The sequence below is a fragment of the Artibeus jamaicensis genome, unplaced genomic scaffold, assembly GCF_021234435.1.
Source record: "Artibeus jamaicensis isolate MK-2021 breed Jamaican fruit bat unplaced genomic scaffold, CSHL_Jam_final contig_465, whole genome shotgun sequence".
Taxonomy (NCBI): domain Eukaryota; kingdom Metazoa; phylum Chordata; class Mammalia; order Chiroptera; family Phyllostomidae; genus Artibeus; species Artibeus jamaicensis.
The window spans coordinates 4351595-4371857 of NW_026521843.1; the positions used below are offsets into that span (position 1 = coordinate 4351595).

Sequence of the window (20263 nt, forward strand, 5' to 3'; positions counted from 1 at the left end):
ATCCACTTGCCTGGCTGTCCCCTGACCTGGGCAGGCCCTTGGGGGACAGCACGGGGGACTGTCCAGTGCTCTTCCAAACAGTGTGGACATCTTAACTCAGGGCACATTGAAAACACACGCACGTTCTCCTGTGCACACCCCCTTGCCAACACTGAGTGAAAAGCCAAGTCCGGTTCCCAGGGTGATGTGATGACTCAAAGCCAAGTGTTTCCTCTGTACTCGGGATAGTTCAGGGTTGAGTTTCGGTGGCGTGAAATGACTGATAATGGCCTCACATTGTTATACTTACGCAGAGGTGGAAACAGCAGCAGTGGCACTTGAAGAATTAACTGCTGACTTCGTGGTCTCCTGCCCAGGTCACTGCGGCATCTTTCCTCACGGCCCTGCGTGGCCGTCCCCGAGTGGCACCGGGGCTCCCACGCAGGCACCGGCACGCCTGTGGCACGGTCCTACTTCTGGGCCCAAATGAATGAGGCTCTTTTTAAAAAAAAATCTTCTGTCCCTTAGGAGGTGATCCCCATGCACCTGGCCACCTCCCCCATCCTGTCGGAGGGAGCCTCGCGGATGGAGTGCCAGCTGAGGAGGAACTCCGCGGACCGCGGGCGAGGCCTGGACGCCAGCGCGCCGGCCCCGGTCTTAGCTCCCAGCGAGGCCCCTTCCAGCGGCTCTTCAGTGAAGAAGAGAAGGAAGAGGAGGAGAAAGTCCCAGCTGGACAGCCTGAAAAGGGACGACAACACCAACACATCGGAAGACGAGGACATGTTTCCCATCGAGATGAGCTCCGACGAGGAGACGGACCCGCTGGACAGCAGTAGGTGAGTGTCAGTCAGGCAGGACCCGCCTGAGAACTGGTGACACCGTTTCTTAAGGAGATTCTTACCATTCCCCCTGAGAATTCCTTATTCTTTTTTTCATGCATTTTAGACTGAACGTTGTAATCCTGTGGACCCAATCTTTAAGTAGCAAAGATTTAAAAAAAAACAAACCCAATTTATTTATCTTCAGAGAGAGGGGGCGGGAGGGAGAAAGAGAGGGAGAGAAACACCGTTGCGCGCCTCTTACTGGGGACCTGTCCCGTAACCCCGCCATGTGCCCTGACTGGGAATTGAACCTGTGACATTGCTTTGCAGGCCGGTGCTCAATCCACTGAACCACACCAGCCAGGGCTAGTAGCAAAGGTTTGATGTAGCTTATAACTAAGATGGTGGGCGATGCCGGACTTCTGTGGCTGCTCCCTTCCGCTGTCCAGAACAGAGCTGAGCAACAGGGGCTGAGCAGACTGACCCTTCACACACAAAAGCGTAGTGTCAGAACCTCCTTATTCTTACTGGAGCACCAGCTATGTACCCGGCCTTCGGCTGAGTCGTAGCCCGGTGCTGATTATGGTGGACTGAGGATCACAGGTCAGTGTAGAACATGACCCATTTTGTCGACACGCTGACTTTGCCTTTTCCGTTTTGACTCGGCCCGCAGTTTAGCGGACATCTGTTTTATCTTCCTTGGCTTTTAACAGCGTGGTGAAATTCTGTTTCTGTACAATGCTATTTTGGTGAAAAGTGCCAGTTTTGCAAGACAGAGAACCTCATTTGTGAAGACTATTTGATGTCTCCAATTTTTATGTAACTCAGCGTCATTATTGGGAATTGTTTCTGTACCGGGTTAACCTAAAGAGGGAGTAAGGAACATACCCCTGCTTCATCACTCGGAGAGAGCCCTTCTTCCCCCGGCTAAAAGTGAGGGCGGGTTGGCAGGACTGCCCTCCCCAGCCAGGCCTGTCGTCTGCTGCGGGCTCCATACAGGGGCTGGGCTTTTAGTTCCAGAACGTGGTGCTAGGCTTCAGGTGACGTCACATATGCAGACAGGTGGTCTCCGCCTGAGTAAGCGGCGACTCATACGTCGTAATGGGTGTGTCATACCCGCAACAAGGGAGCTTGGCAGTCAGTTTGTAATTTCAAGATACATTTGGTTTATACTGTTTATCATTTATTTTTCTGGATGAGATGTGGACCGTGCGTGGTAATTGAGTCATCCGGCAGCTGCCCCCCCAGGCATGGAGAGAGTTTTCTAACCGAGTTCTGTGGCCCGGGGGTCCCATGTGGGACCCAGGCCCTGGGAGATGACACCGGAAAGGTGACTGGATGAGGGGCTGCAGTGGAAGGGACAGGCAGGGCCGTCATGGTGCACGTGGGCGCGTCTCCGTACCTGAACAGAATAACGTTACACCTCTAGTTCAGCCACAACGTGAGCACAGAACACCTTCCCACTGTCCGCGCCTCGGCTTTTCCCGCCGCACCGCCTGGCGCGTGCCTGGGCGCTCCAGGGAGATCTCGCGGCTCTGCGGCCACTTAGAGGCGCTCACGGGGACAGGGCGGCGTGATGACTCTGTTGCTGATGACCCTTAGGCTTTAATTATTGTTACTTTTTCACACCAGAACTCTCTCTAATGACGTGCCGCCATTCCAAGAAGACGTCCCCAAGGAGAACCTCTCCTCGGTCCTGACTTACCCTCAGTCAGCATCGTACCCCAATTCGGACCGAGAGTGGTCCCCCAGCACCAGGTGAGCTGCGCACGTGTGTGTGTGGGGGGGCGTGTGGTGTGCTCACCGGTCCTGGTCCCGTGGATTTGAAGTCAGCCCTGGGAAAAAATGGAGTTTAGGGTGGCGGGTGCAGATGAGGACCGAAGTGACCCACGCAGGCTCTCACCTCCGACGTCAGAGATGTCTCTGGGCTCCCTGAGCTGACCCGGAAAATTAACTGACGTGACACTAATTGTCACTGGGAGAAGGCAGGTGCCAACGGCCTTTCTTGATACTTAACTCTAAAGATTCAAATGGTGAGGTTGCTCCCCCCGGCTGCCAAGGTCGCTGGGGCTGTTAGAACGATGCCCCCTCCCGGAGCTCAGTCCTTTGCTCCAAACCCAGGGATGCTCATTTCCCCTAAATGAGCTCTCAGGTTGGCCTGGACTTCCGGTGGGAGCTGGGCAGCCAGGGCTGCCCAGCGTGCAGACCGCCCCACTGAGGCTCCGGAGACTTTGAAGTCAGTGGAACCGTGGGAACGTGTGGGAGCCCTTCGGGGCATTTTTCTGGACTGGGGGAGGGGCACATCTAAGTCGTGCCGTCTCGATGGGGCGATAGCAGCCCATCGGCACGAAAATTGGCTCGTGGGTGGCAAAACCCACCTCAGGCCTTATGCTGGTCTGTGGCCTGTAATGAGCCACGGCACAGAACTGGGTCCCCAGTGTAGTGGTGGGAGGAAACTCCTTGGTGAAGGGAGGGCGTCCCAGCATGCTCAGGAGCGTGTGGCCATGGAAAGGGCCAGAGAAATGGCGATGGAAGTGACAGTGAGCAGCGCCCTAGGGTGGTTCTTATTCTGAGTATGGTGGATGGACGTCCAGTTTGAAATGGACATGCAGGAGCCCCCTCGAGCTCCGGCCTGTGCCTGCAGCCCTTCCCCTGCGCTCTGTGTCCTGGTGCCTCGTCGGTGACACCGCACAGGGAGCAGGGTGTGCTGAGGTTGCGGTCAGAGAGGACGAGACGGTCTGAGTGCCTGGGTGCAGGCGGGACTGTCACAAAGACCGTCGGTCCCCCGGGTGGGGCCGGGGCCTGGACTGGTCCAGAGACGGCTGTGTCCCACAGACACTTAGTGCCAGCCCCAGGCGTAAGTCACGGTTTCCAGCAGCCACCCTGAAAAGTGGAAAGAAACTGGTGAAGTGAAGTCTGATGTTACATTAGATTCGACCCAGCGTATCCAAAGTGGCATTTCAAGGAGTCCGTTTTTACGCACATTGATGATGAGCTGTCTCACATGTGTCACACGCACAGAACTTGCCAGTGTGGGCTAGTCATATGTCACATGCTCAGCGGTCCCCTGCAGCCGGTGGCTGTCCTGTCATGTGCGTGACATCTTTCCAGAGAACCCCAGGAGGGAGAGACACGGCACTTCAGGAGCAGACTGTGTGGGGTGGGTGGAGACCACTAACAGGCTGAAAAGTCTGCTCCACAGTCCTTATTAATTTAAAGAGTTTAAACTAAATGTTTCCAACACAACCCCAAAGAGGTTTTCTCAGTCTTTCACAGTTCACTCTGTGAATCTAGAGTGGTGGCCATGTTAGGTTATGTAGATCTGACCACTGTCAAATGCAATTACAAATTAAGGTAAATAGGTCATTTCCCTACTTGGAATTATGTATTCCTTTTCTTTAAAAAGACAATTGACAGCACAAACAAACCGCTAACTCCAGAGACTGGGCAGAGCACTAAATCCTGACCAGGGGCAAACAGTCTTTTACGGGCAGACGAATGAAAACTTCTGTCTTCAGGAAGCTTTCCCTGATTTTGCAGTTAAGGAAGCTCATGTTGATTCCCTAGTGGTTTCAGCCCTTCGTCTGCCGCTGTCAGTTGCCGGAGTAACACTCATTTTCTTACAAACGGGACCGTTGAGAGCGGTCCTTGGTTTACGTGGACTTTCATTTTCCCTTTGATTGACCTGTCATCTCTTTTCCTCTCAATGTGTGTCACGCGGCCCCCAGGAGCCTGCTGGACGGCACAAGGAGCCCCCCTTGCCTGGCAGACGTGGTCGAGGGAGGGCTTTCTAGTTCTTGCCCTCTGCAGCCGTCCCTCCTCCCCCTCGCTTCGGAAAGGTAGCGGCCACTTCCCCACCCGGCCCCTTCGATAACGAAATGTTCCACTGAATCCTTACAAATCTGTCTCACCACTAACCAAAATCACTTACGCAGCAAATGCATACGGAGTCTGTGAAGTGAAAATTTGGATCTAACTCTCACAAATCTATTTTACTAACTAATCAAATTACTTATGATGAAAAATATGTATTCTGTTCTGCTTTCACTTTAAACACTTGTAAATTCTTTTTCAAGTACTAACTTTGACTCTCTGGGAATTATGGTTGAGATCTAATTTTTTCTAATCCTGGGAAGTGCTTTGAAAATAGAAAAATGAAAGACGACTGGGGAATATGATCTTTTGTTCTTCGTTTGGGGTTGTTCCGCGACTAAGTTTACAAGATTTTTTTTTTTTTAGGATATCACTTTTTAACAGAGGTTATTATAACTATCTAAATGGCTTATTAAGCTTTCTGAATAATGGCGTCAGCTGTCAGCATTTCTAGAACAGAGTTTTGGAGAACAGGACGGACTAGGATGGACCCCAGGGTTGGGGGCCATCGGTCTGTTCTCTTGTCCGGGGCAGTGGTCTCCAATTCCTGCGCTGTCCCCTGGGGGTTGCCCACACTGCCCTGCAGCCCAGCTTGGTGGACTTGTGGGGTTAACTTCAGAACTTTAGTGAAGGAAGCTATGATTAATTTCTAGATGGGAAACTATTTTTCTTTTTGATTAAAGAACCAAATCTCAGGGTGCACTTCATTCTGAGGGCATGTGTACAGGAGAAAGGCCATTTTAAAATGAGGTGAACTGAGCTGTGAGCAGTTACGTCCGAGCGCCTGACCAGGACTGGCAGGAATCCTGCACGGCTGTAGGGTGAATGAGCGCGTTCCTTAGGAAAACTGGTCAGCGCCCTTGTGAGCTTGTCTTTTGGAGCAACCCTTGATCACAACAGCCTTGTGTGTGGCTGTGGGAAACTTTGGATCATTGTTCTCATCATTCACATGCAGAATTGGGAGTCTTTGACTAACTCAGCTTCAGGTGCACGCCCAGCAAGCAGCCGGAGTGAGCGTCTGAGTGTGTGAGCGTGTGTGGGTGGGTGCAGGCTCCTTTGAGAAAGGCCGACGCGGCTGTGGTGGCGCAGTGCCGGGAGAGGGGAGAGGGGAGAGGGGAGAGGGGAGAGGGGAGAGGGGAGAGGGGAGAGGGGAGAGGGGAGAGGGGAGAGGGGAGAGGGGAGAGGGGAGAGGGGAGAGGGGAGAGGGGAGAGGGAGGACGTGCAGCTTGTCCGTGCCTTTCCCGTGGGGCTCGCTTCTTTGGGAGCTTGTGTTTGCAAACCTGAATGCCTCTGGCCACCTTGTGGCTTTTTGTGGAAGGATTGGAACGTTCAGGAATCTGGAGTTGGGACGTGCTCTGGAACTGCGTTCAGCATTTACATCCTCCAGAGCAGAGGCTGGCAAACCACACACAGCACCGGGGCCAAATCTGGCCCACCATCTGCTTCTCTGAAGGTTTACGGGGGCTTTGCCAGCTTGTTTGTACACTGACTCTGGCTGCTTTCCCTCTTTGATGGCAGAGTTGAGTAGCTGTGACGAAGGTCGCATAGCCCACAAAGCCCGAAATACTTGGCATTCCGGCCTTTTACAGAAAAAGTTTGCTGACCCCCTCCCTTGCACTCCAGAGCAAGTTCAGCCCCAAGGGCTTTGCTTAATTTAGTGGCAGTGGGTGAGACCAGTTATTTCACAGAATCTATAAGAAGTTGTAATAACAAAGGTTATATAAACTCTATTCTGTACGATCAATACAATGAATGGTGTAGGGGCTTTTTAGACAGGTGACCTGTGGCTCGGTTGCAGCGCTGAAGAGGGTGGGAGGTCGTCTCCCATGAGGACCTGGGGGGTGTGTGGCCTCAGGTCACAGCTGTAGGTACAAAGGCCACAGTGCTCCCTGTGCAGGCTTCACGGAAGTTGAACGTGTAGTTGCGGACACGCAGCACCAGAATAGCAATGACCCTTTGGAGAAAAGCATCATGGCGGAGCTGGAGGAAGCAGAGAGGTTGGGAGGTGGTGACCCTTGTGCACTCAGGTGTGTGGCGGTCTTCGCGTTCCTGCTCACGGACGCCTTCCTGGTGGGCAGGAAAGGGCGCATGTTGGGGGGCATGCCCCATTTTATGTGCTCTCACGACATGCCATTTCAGGACCCTCATCTCATCTCCATGGACTGGCACAGCGCCCTGTCATGTGGATGGATGGAGGGTGGCGGGCACCTTGGGGGCAAGAAGCAGCCCTTGTGCCTCTCAGAGTGGGAGGGAGGGGAGCAGGTTCAGTCCGCTCGGGCCCAGTGGCTTGAATAAGGACGACCAGGGTCCATTCAGCCACTGAGGGTCTGGATTTGATCCGAGTTACGCCTCATCCACGAGCCCCCTTCGCCCCGACAGGAAGGCTGCACTCCTAGTGGAGTGACTCTGACTCAGGCACGGGGTCAGGCGCATCGGTGGGAGGCGGCACACTGCAGAGGAACCTGGGGCAGCTCTGTTTCTGGCTGTACTTGCAAACTGCCGTCTTACTCTGGAGGAAAGGATGCAGGAGAAGAGACAAGCAGTGATGAAAGGGGCATTCTGTGTATTTAGAATGCGGTGAGGATTTTGTCGATGAGTTGATGACTGTTGGCAGGTGACGGGCTGCGAGTTTGGTGGCATCTGGCATTTGTGGTAAAGTTGGCACATGATGCGATTTCCTCTTTTCAAAGCCAGTGTGGATTCGAGTCTGTATTTTAAGTGTGGAATAGAATGGGCACATGTCAGCGACGGCCGGGGCCCTGCAGTGCCTGGGAGAGCAATTGGGAGCTGGGCGTGCAGCGGCGCTGCACCCGGAGTGGGCCGGGCAGGGGGTGGCTGGTGGTGAAGTAACGAAAAACTCTCTTTTTCCCTGTTTCTTTTCATCTGTCTCTCTCTTTCAATTTTCCCCTTTTAATGCTACTCCTCATCCTTTCTACCTGGAGTTTGGCAGTAGGTTGGGACCAGGGCACCCACCTTGGGGGCGCCTTCCCCCTGGACGGGTGTCCTGTGGACCCCTGATGGCCACAGAGGGACATGCCACGAAGCCGTGCTCCTAAGACAGCGATTTTCACCCCGTGCGCTGCAAGAACGTGTAAAACACGCAACACCTGACTCTAGTCAGGGCACTGACCTCTTTTCCCTCAGGTTGTCAAATAGAAAAATGACAACAGTCCAGACAATAGCTGTCTGGTGTGAATGAATCAAAATTATACGTATTTTGGTGAGATCTGCCAAAAATAATTTTTTTGGAGGTGCTGTAGAATGTTAGTAATTCATTTATATGTGGCATGAGATGAAAAAAGGTTGAAGATCGCTGTTGCAGGGAATGGTGACTTGGCTGCATTTTCTGGGCTATTTGAACCATATTAATTCTGGGCCAAAAACATTAAAAAAAAGTTTGCCTTCCCACTTTAATCACAGGTTTGTGTTTTGTTAAGTCCCTCAGGGTCCCGACCTTCCACACCCAAAAGTGACTCAGAGCTGGTCGGCAAGTCCGCGGAGAGGACGTCACAGAAGAACAACCTGGAAATGCTCTGGCTCTGGGGGGAGTTGCCGCAGGCTGCGAAAGTACGTGGTTTCCCCGGAACCTGGGTTCCTGCCGTGGACCGAGGGCAGTTTTTAAAGCCGTGAAACGGACTCGGGGTTTTTATTTCAAGAAGCTGTATTTTACAATCTTGAATTATATTACTATGTTTCAGGGTTTTTTTTCTTTTCTTACTATAAAGCCCTTGGAGATGCCACAGCCTCTTGCATCCCCACTAAGTGTTCACCATCCAAACGAGAGAGCGGAGGAGTGAGTGGGGGTGGGTGGAAAGTGTTCCTGTTAAGTGTCAACATGGGCAGCTCGTCAGAGAGTAGGTCTGTGGACGCCGACCTTGGGGATTCATGCCCTTTTTAGGCTCTATTTAGCTTTCATGGAAAATGCTGGTTTCTCTGCCCACAAGTTGTCACGCTGACCCAGCCAACCCTCTTCACAAATCCACGCCCCTGGTTGCTAGGAAGCGGCACGGAGGTGCGGAGCCACCGCTTTCGGACGAAGCCCCACCCACAGCCCCACCACTGGCCTGGGAGCCAATGGTGAACGCCCTCTCACTGTCCTGACCTGATGGGCACGGTGCATTTCAGTTTTTGTTTCAGTGAATCTTTCCTGTAACTGGAAACTTCTTGGAGAGGCAGGATCAGAAATGCTAATTTCCCGCTCATGTGAACCGGCCTCCAAATACATCTGTACTCATTCACTCATATTTTGGGGGTGAAATACACATACACACTGTATTTGCCGTATATAATGAGCTCCCGTGTACACTGTGCACCCGCATTTTTGGCCCAAACTTTCAGGAAAAAAATCTTTTGTTTTAATTCAATATATTTCCTTATTTATATTTAGAAGAAAAATTATTATCGCATTCTAGGGCATTAATTTGCATATGGATATCATTATTGCTTTTTAGAGTTATGCTTTTAACACATAAGCATAAATAAAAATTAAAAACATTTGCATAGATATGGAATTAGTACTACCCACGTATAATGCACAGCCTTATTTCTCCCTAAAAAATTTGGGCAAAAAAGTGAGCATTATACATGGCAAAGTACAGTACATGGAAATGCGCAGTTCATCAGTGTGTACATAGGGCAATACATTTTCCCACGTGTCCATGTAACCGGCACCCAGGCCACAAAGCGGGACCAACTGGGGAGCCTCCTCCCCCTTGGCAGCTACTGCTCACGCTGACCCTCCACAGGGATAGACGTGATCTCGACTCTCCAACAGCAGAGATTGGTTTTGCGAGCTTCGTCACGTAGTTGTATTAATTGCCACTCCTTTGTTCTTGTTGCTGCAAAATCCCCCACTGTGCGTGGATGTACTGTATACCGCTCTCCTGACGGGCGGGTGGGGTGCTGCCACCTGCTGGCCATTCCTCATCTCACTTCTCCTTGCCAGTGGACATTCCCTACAAAGTTCCTTTGCTTTGGCAGATGTGGAAGCTACCACGGGACTCTCCAGGCTTAGGCGTCTCCTGCCAAGTGTGGACAGTCCAGCAGATCCTTTTTTTGGCTCAGTGTGGTTCTTTGGTTAACTCGGTTTTCCTGTTTGCCTGTGCTCTGACCCCCTGCCCCTCTCTCTTCCTGCCCCTTTGGTGCAGACTTCGCCACACAAGACGAAAGATTCCAGCCCACTGAGCAGCAGGAAAATGTGTGAGAAAATGCACTTTCAGGCCATTCACAGTGAATCTTCCGATGCATTTAGTGATCAGTCGCCGACGTCAACTGCTGCGCCTCCTGGGCAGCCGCTGTCAGAGCAGAGCAAGTCCCAGACGGAGATGCAGTTTGTGAACGAGGAGGACGCGGAGGCCTTGGGAGCCGCGGCCCCGCCCCCGCCCACCGCGGAGGAGGCCAGAGCCCTGCCCGCCATGGCCAGCAAGACCGAGTCGCCTTCCAGGAAAAAAGGTGCGCCGGAGTTGGGGGCGCTGCGCCCCGCTGCGCAGATGGGGTACCACATTTCAGATGCTCACGTGTTTGTTGGCTTCGCCGACGCCCCAGTGGAACCTAAGTGCCCCATGAGGTCAGGACTCTTGGTCTAGTTTACCTTTGTTTCCTCGCTGCTTTCAGGAGTGGTTGGCACACAGTGGGTTCTCCATAAGCCCTACTTAGTGCACATCTGGTTGCACGTCAGGGTGATGATGTCAACCCTACCCCGTCGGCCGGTCAGCTTCGTACCAGCCTGGCACCCAGAGATGTGGTTCTCTGCCGGAGGCGAGCAGGTCCGCAGCCAGCGCACCTGTGGGTGCTGTGCTCCCGGCGTACTGGGCCGGATGAGAGCACGTCGCTTAGTAATGACGATGCTGACCACCTCAGTGCAGGGAGTACGCTTTCCAGACAGGCAGTGAGGCGCGGTCACATGAATCAGTCCAGGTCACACGGTCAGCGAGCGATGGCATCGCCTGCAGCCCAGGGCGCCTGCCCTTCCAGTAACGCTCTGCTGCAGGCCTCTGAGGGTGGGGCTCTGGGTGGGGCCAGTTTGGGCCCTTCCGAGCTCAGGTGTGCGCAGTGCTGTGTTTTCTGGAGGCCCTGGGAGGTCCACGGCTCCTTTCGGGAGGAGTGGCGTTCTGATGTGCCCCGTGTGCCCCCGCAGACAAACGAAGCAGGCACCTCGGTGCAGATGGCGTCTACCTGGATGACCTCACGGAGATGGACCCCGAGGTGGCTGCCCTGTATTTCCCCAAGAAGTAAGGTTTCTTTCTATTCTTCATGTCCCTTTCTGTTCCCTGAGTAGGAGCCTGTGCAAGTTTCCTTTCCCTGCTATTTGATTAGAAGGTGGGAAAAGGCAGCAGGAGGGCCCGCCTTTCACTGGGAGGAGCAGGCAGTGGAAACGGTGGACTTTCTCTGCAGACAGGGTACAGGGCTGGGCGTGTCTCCGGGGGGCTCTGCACCTTTGGAGCAGGGGCCCCCACGCAGGGATGTGGCTCCTAATGACACTGAGGTTGTGTTGCTGTGGCCAGTGCCCAGAGTGGCATCTGTATGGCTCTTTCTCCCCAGGACAGGGTGTCCTGTGGCCTTGGGCACATCTTTAGTTCTCCCGGGGTTTGCGGGGTGACTACAAGCCCAGAGCTGTGGCCTCTTAAGTGAGCACGGTCTCTTCAGTTCTCTCCACGAGGGCCTGGCAGGGGGGACGAGGAGGTGCGACAGGCAGACGGTTGTATTCTCTCCCAAACTCATTCCCTTCACTTGGCTTCTCACGGTGCTTTATTGAAACGTCCGTCCGAGATGAAGCCCTTTGCTGCTCTGCGGGGTCATTTGGTGTCTCTGTGAGACCCAGGATCAGGGAAGTCCTCAGACCACCCGCCCCTCTTCCTCCTTCCAGTGGAGATCCCGCCGGGCTCCCCAAGCACGCGGACAACGGGGCCCGGTCAGCCAATCAGTCCCCGCAGTCCGTGGGCAGCTCCGGCGTTGACAGTGGTGTGGAGAGCACCTCTGACGGCCTGAGGGACCTGCCATCCATCGCCATCTCCCTCTGCGGTGGCCTCAGTGACAACAGGGAGATAACCACAGGTACCTCGGGCTTTGGAGCTGGTCTTCAAGCCAAGAGCACCCTCTTGTGGCAGCTGGTCAGAATGCCCAGGAGCTGGGGCTGCTGGACTTGGTTCACAGCAGGAGTTGCTTTCACTTCTCTGGGTTCCCGATAGCTCCGGTGACTCGCTGTTGTTCATGACCTGTGCGTTGGTGGCCTGTCTTGGCTGACCTTAGGGTTCTGGGGTTCACACGCAGCTTCAGGCAGTGAGTTCATTGGGGTCACTCATTGTCAGGCGTGTTTGCTGTGCCTGGTGTGTGTCTCCGTGGCCCACACCAGCCCTGCAGAGGTGTAGGGGCCTGCAGCCAGTGAGGACACAGTGCGTTGGAGGGGTGCACAAATGCTGTGGCATCTTGGAGGCGGGGGGACCTCTGGGCGAGTCCAGGGACACTTCCCAGCTGGCCGTGGAGGGTGCTCCTAGTGTTGGCTTAGGGGGTGAATGAACTCACAGCATTCATCACATTCATGAAGTGATTCGGTGCGGCCAGCCAGTACCACCTGACAGATTCCCTCGGAAGACCTGGGTGTCCCTCTTCTACCCACCCCCACCACCCCCCACTCCCACTGTGGTCTGGTCTTGTTTCTCTTCCCCTTGCCGCTCATGACTGCCTTCCTGACTGAGGTGCCGTCTGGGCCCTCTCTCCATCCTGAGGTCCCTTCGTGGCTTTGGGAATTACTTCTTACACAGAGACCAGAGCCCTGCATGCTGGTCCCGAACCTGCTAACCCATCAGCCTGATGGCGGCCAACAAAGGCACCCCGGGCCTTCCTGCCAGCTCTGGTGTGAGCGGGGCGGCAGCAGCGGGTGGGCCTCACGTGGACCTCACGTGGGCCTCTGCACCCCCAGCAGGTGGTCTTGGCCAGAGCCCCGCCTGCCCACATGGAGAGAGCCCTTGCTTTATGCAGGACACTGCCTCTTATTCATGGCCTCTTCCACCGTCACAGCGCCCAAGGAGGGATGTCCCTGGGACAGATGAGGGGACTGAGGTGTGGGGACATTAACCACTTGCCTGAGGTCACAGCAGTAAGTGTGACTTCAACCCAGGCCACCCGGTTTCCGCGCCCTGCTTACCGTTCACCTGCAGCCTTGGAGACACACACAGATGGTGTTTCCCACGCTCCTGTCCTTCCCACGTCTGCACCCCAACTAGGGAGACACTTCCCCACCCCTCGGTCCACCCCGGGCTCCCCTCACTCTGTGTGGACGCTGCCCCCAAACACACTGAAGTTCCTGCACTAATGCAGTTGGAGAACTGCCACACAGGTGCAGTGTACGAACTCAGGGGACTTACCTGGGACCAGGAGCCAGTGGAAACAGGCCTGACTTTGTCAACCAGCCTTTCCTCACCTCTTCCCCTGCCCCCCACGATTGCTTTCCCAGAGGCGTTTTTGGAACAAGCTGTGTCGTATCAACAGTTTTCGGACAACCCTGCGCTCATCGATGACCCCAATCTCGTGGTGAAGATCGGGAATAAGTAAGTTTCTCTGAGAGTCACTCGCAGTGGCGTGATGCCATTTCACGTCAGGTGTTCAAATACAGAGACCTAGACGACGGACTTTGGAAATTCGTTTATATGTTTATATATGTCTTTGTTAAAATGTACTGTTGTCAAGTCCCCATTGGCAGTAACCGTGGTGTCCTAGAGTTGTTAGCTGGATGGGAGCATTGAGCCTGTGGGTTTCCATGGCCTTGGTGCTAGATTTTACAGTGGAACCTGAAGAGACTGCGTGTCCACCCTGGACAGTGTCCTCACCTGAGGTCCCCCAGACAAGCTGAAGGGGTGTCCAGGGATGTGCCGGCATTCGGTAGACTGTTGGCAAGCTTTTCTCTCTGAGAGGTGGTCACAGATGTTTACCCAGGAAGTTAGGGAGCCTGGTGGCCTTTTCCTGGAAGTGTGGCAGGCAGTGCCACCAGCGTGTGGGTGGCCTGGTGCACCGTGGGCCTCTGGCCGCCTTCCAGCGGCTGTGCGGTCTCCCACTACCTCCGAACGTGCTGCCGCCTGGACAGCTGCTTGGTGCCTCCGTGTGGCCACAGCAGGGTGGGATGTGCGGGGGAGGGCGGGGATGTTGGCAACAGTTTTGGGCTCTTCACGGATCCAACTGCAGTTCCAGAACTTTCCATGACCTCTTCTCAAGCTGTGAGATTTTCAGTCTGAGCCTTGGTCTGACAGTTGTCTCACTGTCTCGTGTCAGGTACTATAACTGGACCACGGCGGCTCCTCTGCTTCTGGCCATGCAAGCTTTTCAGAAGCCTTTGCCAAAGGTGAGCGTCAGCACGAGAAAGAAGGGGGGGGGGCACTGAAAATGGAGGGTGGGTTAATCTGGGTGGGTGCAGTGTTTAGATTTTGTTTTATTTTAATTACGTTGTGCTCTTTCGAAGTTCCTGCGCATCAGCGTCAGGGCTTTTGAATCCATTTCTCGTGCCCCTTGAATGTCCTCCCCGTTTTGCTCATCAAGGCAAACCTCTCAACCGTGGGGGTGCCAGACCAAGTCCTGCCTCCCCCTGGGTTCCTTTCCCAACGCCCACTGTGCTAGGGACACAGGTGGGGGTGGAGTGGACGGACGCCGGGGTGTCCCCAGCCCGGGGATGGCGAGGGGAGGGGCTGCAGCACAGCAGGCTTCAGGTGCCGGTGCCAGTTCCGGTGTCGCTCTGCCAGGAAGCGGCCTCAGGTGTGCAGGGCAGAGGAGGAGCCAGGGCAGAGCCCGGGCACTCCAGGCTGCAGGGGACAGTAGGCGAGGGGCTGAGGGAGACGCAGGGTGAGAGGTCAGATGCACCGAGGCAGCCACTGTGCTGTCATCCCCCCCCCCCCCCCCCTGGAGAGTCGGGAATGCTCAGCCTGGAACTGTTCCTGTTTCCAGTGTGTGTCCTACTGGACCACACACTCCTCTGGTCCTTTGTGCACGTGGCACGTGCTCTGTGCTGCTTTGATGCTGCCGTCTGTCGGGTAACCCTGGTGTCCGAGGGACTGGAAGGGCTGTCGGACTGTGATGAACGCATTTGCTCCTTCTCGTGTGTGTGTTGCTGTGTTTTGGTGTTTGGGGCTTGTGACCCTTTTTGGGGCGTACGTTATCTGTGCATGTTGTGCACTGGGTGGAGGACCTGCTTTCCTGGGTGGTTTTTGTTTTTCTTGCCGGGTTCCTTGCGGTATCCATGGCCTGGGACAAATTGTTATGTTACACGTTTCCACTCTTACACATTAATAAGAGAAAAGACCAGTGCAATGGAAATATCGTTAAAAGGATTTGGTTTACAGAAAAGGAAATACCTTTGGGTTGTAAACTTAAAGACTTCATGATACACATCCTAAATCTTTTTACAAGTGTGTTGGCAGTTTTTTTTTGACTGCTTATGGTGTTTATCTAATACAGAACTATATTTACATGTAGAATCTGTCAGTCTCGTACGGCGGTCGGGTTTTGTACCGTACTTGGAATGGCCCTGCTTCCTCACTTCCAAAACTTGTGAAAATGTGCCCTGTCTCTTCTGTCCTGTAGTACATTCTTAAGTCTTTGACACGGCGACATTTGATGTTGAGAGCAAGGGGTGAGGTAACAGGACCCAACTCTCTTTTTTGCAGCTGGTCGTTGAATCAGGGTGCTCTGGTGCAGGAGACAGTGACCACCAGCGGCTCCTATAGATGACGGGGGTTTATTTGCACACGTAGGAAGAATCGCAGAGGCTGGGCGTTCCCGGCTGGATGAATGTGGGTTAGTTCTCTGTGATTTTCTTGGCTTTCCCTTCATGATCGCAAGGCGACCGTTCTGCCCGTCCGCTTACAGGACCACATCCAAGTGGGAGGGTTGGAGGCATTTCATTGGCCACAGCTTGTTCACATGATCACCTCCCAACCCGTAGCTGGGGAAACACTGGAACGGCTGTGAGTGCTGTGGACCAATTGGGGTTCGTTTTCTGGAAAGCACTGCAGCCTGGTTCCTGAGCAGCGTTTTGGACGTGTGGGCCAGAAAGTGAGAAAGGGGTGGCAGCTGCCTGCTCGTCCCCGCACCTTTCATTGGGTGACACCTCTCGTCCCCACTGACAGGCGGTTGCAGTCCCATCATCCCTGTGTCTGTCTCTCTGTGAATGCAGGTTATTTCCGAACTTGGCCTTTGGTTTCATTAGTGTGTTTACCCGTGTACCAGCTGCGTTTTAAAAAACCACTCTGGCTTTCAATGCGCTGTCCTGCTTAGTAAGGATTCACGTCTTCCTATCACTCTTCTGAGGATTTTCTCGGCTATTTTTGTTTGTTTTTCCTGTGGACTTTAGACAATAATCCTGTTAGGTTATTTATTTTTTAATTGAGGTTTTAACCCATTTCTGGATGAATTAGGAGGAGCAGGGGGTTGACATCTTCCTGGGCGGCCCCGTTTGTGCAGAGGGTGTGGGTGTGGTTTGCATTGCGTGCATTTTAGTGTATTCAGGTGTGTCCGTGTCAGGCGGGGATGTTTTAAACGATAAAAAGAAGCACACTTCGGGCCGAATATGTGAATTACTTACCTTTCCACTCAGTGGCAGCCTGTTTGGTTGAAAGAGTAAATCTTTCAGTCATTGCCAGCCGATGCGTCAGCTGCTACGTGATAGTTCTATGAACCAAGGAAGAAAAATGAGATAACAGTGACCTTGGGCCAGGGAATCAGCTTTAAGATGGATACTTTGCTCTTTGGAAATACTTAGAAAATTATTAGTTGATATTAAATCTTCTCCCACAAGAGTATGAATATTTCTACACTTGATATTTTAAATGCATTTATTAATGTTCAGTTTGTCAAAATTTAGAAATGTACGTTTACTGAAAACATCTTGCCCATTTTTACCCTGTATCCCGTAGTAGTCACTTCATGTTTTATTTTATATTGAGAGTAACAGTGTCCTAACTAGTAAGCCACTTTAATTTGAAAACTCCGGTCCTACTAATCACTAATGATTTTCAATGCTTTCTTTTTCTGTTGTTGTATCTTTTTGTTGTTTGTTTATTCCTTTAACATCTTGTTAAGTCTTCATGCTTAAGTTACCTTACTGTAATTTTGGATGCCATTAGGTTTTGCTTTTCAAAGTTTTTTAATTCACAAATCGTATGTTGCATCTTCTCTTTTTTTTTTTTTTGTTAAATCTTACTTTAATTTGCATGTGTGCGTCTTTTGGTTTGAATGTGCAACGTTGATCTTTTTTTGGTTCCATTATTTATGTTACCATCCATTTGAAACAGGCTACTGTGGAATCCATCATGAGGGATAAGATGCCCAGAAAGGGAGGAAGATGGTGGTTCTCGTGGAGGGGAAGAAACACCACAATCAAGGAGGTGAGCACGGGCAGCACAGGAGCGCCGGACTCAGCTCGGGGAATCTGGAGGAGTTCCTCAGCTCTCGTGTCAGGGAAAGGAGTGTCAGCCGGAGCGGGGACCTGCTCCGCCGTGAGGCAGGGTGGCATCACGGGGCGTGCGGGAGGTGGAGGGGTGTGCGGTCTGGGAGGCCGGGCCGGGACCGGCTCACCGCCGGCTCTGCTGCCTCCTAGCCCGGCGGCCATGGTCATGGCACTCTCCCCTGGAATGCTGCTTCGTCTGTGAAACGAAGGGACTCAACCCGATAGTTCACTTTTCTTTTTTTTTAAGTTAAATATTTTCCTTCCGCTTGTGAGGATGATTTCAGCTCTATGCTTAGAGCTGCAGACTGACTCTCATTAGTCTTCTCACGTTGGTGGCATTTCTGTGAATGCCTGGAATTGTCTTCAGATCTCTGTCTCCCCCTCAACCCATTTCTCGAAGCCTTCTCCTTGTCCCCACGCCACCGTGGCCACCTGGCGTTCCTCCTCTGCTCAGTGCCCCGGAAGGGCTTCTCAGGGGTGGTCTCGGCGTCTTCTCTTCTGCTTCGATCGCCCACGCTCCCCACGGCAGGCTCCCCCACGGGACGACCCGTTGTTATTTCCAGAGCAGACAATTTCTGATGCCTCTGTCCACGTATCAAGTAGCCACCTCGGAGACACCCCGCCTTGATTGCTTCCAGACGCCTCGAACTTGTCGTTTCTAATACAATTTCCCTGTGAATTCTTCACCGGACCGTGGTCCGAAAATGGTGCCACTGGCCACCTGCAGGCTGGTCACTTCCTTTTTCTCACAGTCAGTCTGTCACCCGGTCCTGCCAGTTTACCATCCTAGGGGTTTCTCGGGTTTTCCACTTTTCTCCACCTTCACTCCCACACGTCCGGGCGGCCGGTTTCCCTCCCAGAATTGGTTCCAAGCGAACCGTCTTTATCCATTCTTGTCCTCGCTTCTTCATTCTCGGCACTGTGACGCGTTGTTCTATTCGGGACCCTGGCCCAGTGTATGTTGCTCCCTGCTTAAACCCTCCAGTGGGTTCCCCGGGTTCTTGTACTGAAGACCAGTATCCTCACCATGGTCACAGGCCTTGGGGACCCCAGTCCCCACCTCCCTCTTTAGCCTCATCTTCTGCAGCTCTCCCTCTGCCCTCTGACCTTCGGCTTCACTGGCTGAGAGTTCACCTACCCCAGGACCTTTGCATGTGGTACCTTCTCTGCCCAGTGCTTGGAGGACCCTTCTCATTCCCCTTCACTCAACCAGCTGGCGGACCAGGCTGGTCCTTCGTGAATTGTCAGAGTTTGTAACTGCACACATATCAGTGTGAGTATTCGGTCAGCATCTTCACCCTCCAGACCCTGAACTCCATGAAGGCCGAGACCGTGTGTGGCTCTCTGGTCCCTGGGTAGCCCTGGTGTCTGTACTGGACCCAGAGCAGGGGTTTGGGAAGTGTTCGTTGAGGGGATGCTGACTACTTTTGGAATGTAGCATGAAGAAACCCAGGGACGACTGTTCATTGGTTACTGTGGTAGGAAAAGAGCCCTGGCCGGTGCGGCTCGGTGGGTCGGAGCATCGTCTGAACTGAAGGGTTCGGTCCCGGGTCAGAGCGTGTGTGGGAGGCAGCGGGTCGATGTCTCTCTCCCTCTCTCCCTCCCTTCTCCTCTCTCTAAAAATTAACAAGCATGTCCTCAGGTAAGCATAAGGAAAAAAAGTAAAAGAAACCCCAGTGAGCTATTTATTTATTAGTTCAAAGGGAAAAAGTCTGTTGGAAAGATTGTACCAGGGTAAAACTGTTCTTTGACGCTCTTTGTCAGCATAGTTGAGTTTTACTGATTGTTCTGTTACTTCCAAGGGATCTAAACATGTTAGGACAAACATACTTCAAGAGACGTAGAGGGCCTTTCTAGTTCCCTTACTCAAGGGCAGAATGTTCTAGAATTTAGGCAGAAAGCTATGTCAAAGATCTACTTATTGTAGAATATCCAGTTTCTCACCAGTTTGGATTGAGGAGAATGCCAGAATGAAATAAGGAATTGTTATGAAATTAAGTATTTCTAAAAACACGTATTTATTTCAGATGGATACACATATATTTTGAGCTAGTCCGACAAAGCTCAGTAAATAGTAGGAGCTAAGTTGCCTGTCTCAGTAAATAGATTAAAAATCACTGGGAGTGTTATTACACCAATTATTTGTACACTTTAGAAAAGCTGAAGGATATTTTAAAAATACTTAGTACTCATCATATGTTAAGCTGGTCACCCTGTTTATATTGCTTATTTTTTTAAATGAACATGTTGAACATTAGTTTACCTCCGGAGCAAATGACCACAAATAGTGAGATTGAACCGAGTATCCTCCGCCCTTCAGCTCTGACCTCAAGGCCTTCCTGGCCCGTGAGGCCGTGGGCGCCGCTGCTGTGTTTGGGGCAGCTACCGCACAGTTTTCCCTGCAGCGGGAGGGGGAGGAGGAGGAGGAGGAGGAGCAGCAGCAGCAGCAGCTCAGCCAGTTTCCAGGGGGAAGCAAGGCCGAGAGGTCCCTCGACTTGCCCCGGATCCCAAGCGAGGGAAGCGGGGCCGGCCCGATCTCTGGGGGTCCGGAGCTCCTGTCCGCACAGCGGAGGAGCTTCTTCTCGGAAAAGAATGCATGTGAGACAGAGAAAAGGCGTCCACATTTTCCCAAGCAAAGTACGGGGTGAAAATATTTTCAGGCACTTCTGTCAGCAGTTACATTTTGGAAGCCCTCAGGTACCCAAGTGGGGTACCTGATAGAACATTCACATGGCGCTACGGTGGCTGTGAGGTTTGGTCTGGTGCCATGAACACCTGTGGGGAAGCAGACTCACTTCTGCCACGTGTATTGATCAGCTGAACTGTGTACTTTGGAGGAGAGGGGCTGGGGGGTGTGCTGTCGGGGAAGGCACTTGGACCCTGCTCTTGAGCCTGGGGAGCCCATGGTGGACCCCCAGCTGTCTCTTCGGTACGTCCCTGACTCTTTCTCTCCTTCTCCAGGAAAGTAAGCCAGAGCAGTGCTTGGCTGGCAAGAGCCACAGCACCGGGGAGCAGCCGTCACAGCTCGGCATGGCCACCAGGTACAGTGCAAGTCGTCTCGGGGCATGGCAGCTCCTCCCTGTGTCCAAGCCCGTGGCACGGGCCTGGCAGACGCTGGTGGCGTGGTGTTCACCAGACCCAATGGCCCTTGGACCCAGGT

General features: G+C 53.0%; 1 protein-coding gene across 7 annotated transcripts in view; it reads left to right on the plus strand.

Moving 5' to 3' along the window:
* Positions 1-20263, plus strand: part of LPIN1 (lipin 1) — an 89690-nt gene that overhangs the window by 47651 nt on the left and 21776 nt on the right. For 5 of the 7 annotated variants that reach the window (XM_037151760.2, XM_037151761.2, XM_053667170.1 and 2 more), the window contains 11 exons: positions 508-815; positions 2433-2558; positions 4529-4639; positions 8111-8240; positions 9821-10124; positions 10810-10903; positions 11539-11726; positions 13126-13219; positions 13938-14007; positions 16949-17041; positions 20065-20144. In XM_037151760.2, coding sequence (XP_037007655.2) covers positions 508-815; positions 2433-2558; positions 4529-4639; positions 8111-8240; positions 9821-10124; positions 10810-10903; positions 11539-11726; positions 13126-13219; positions 13938-14007; positions 16949-17041; positions 20065-20144 — 1598 coding nt within the window. The remainder of the gene's footprint in view (positions 1-507; positions 816-2432; positions 2559-4528; positions 4640-8110; positions 8241-9820; positions 10125-10809; positions 10904-11538; positions 11727-13125; positions 13220-13937; positions 14008-16948; positions 17042-20064; positions 20145-20263) is intronic. The other 2 variants (XM_053667172.1, XM_053667171.1) reach the window with 1 other exon arrangement.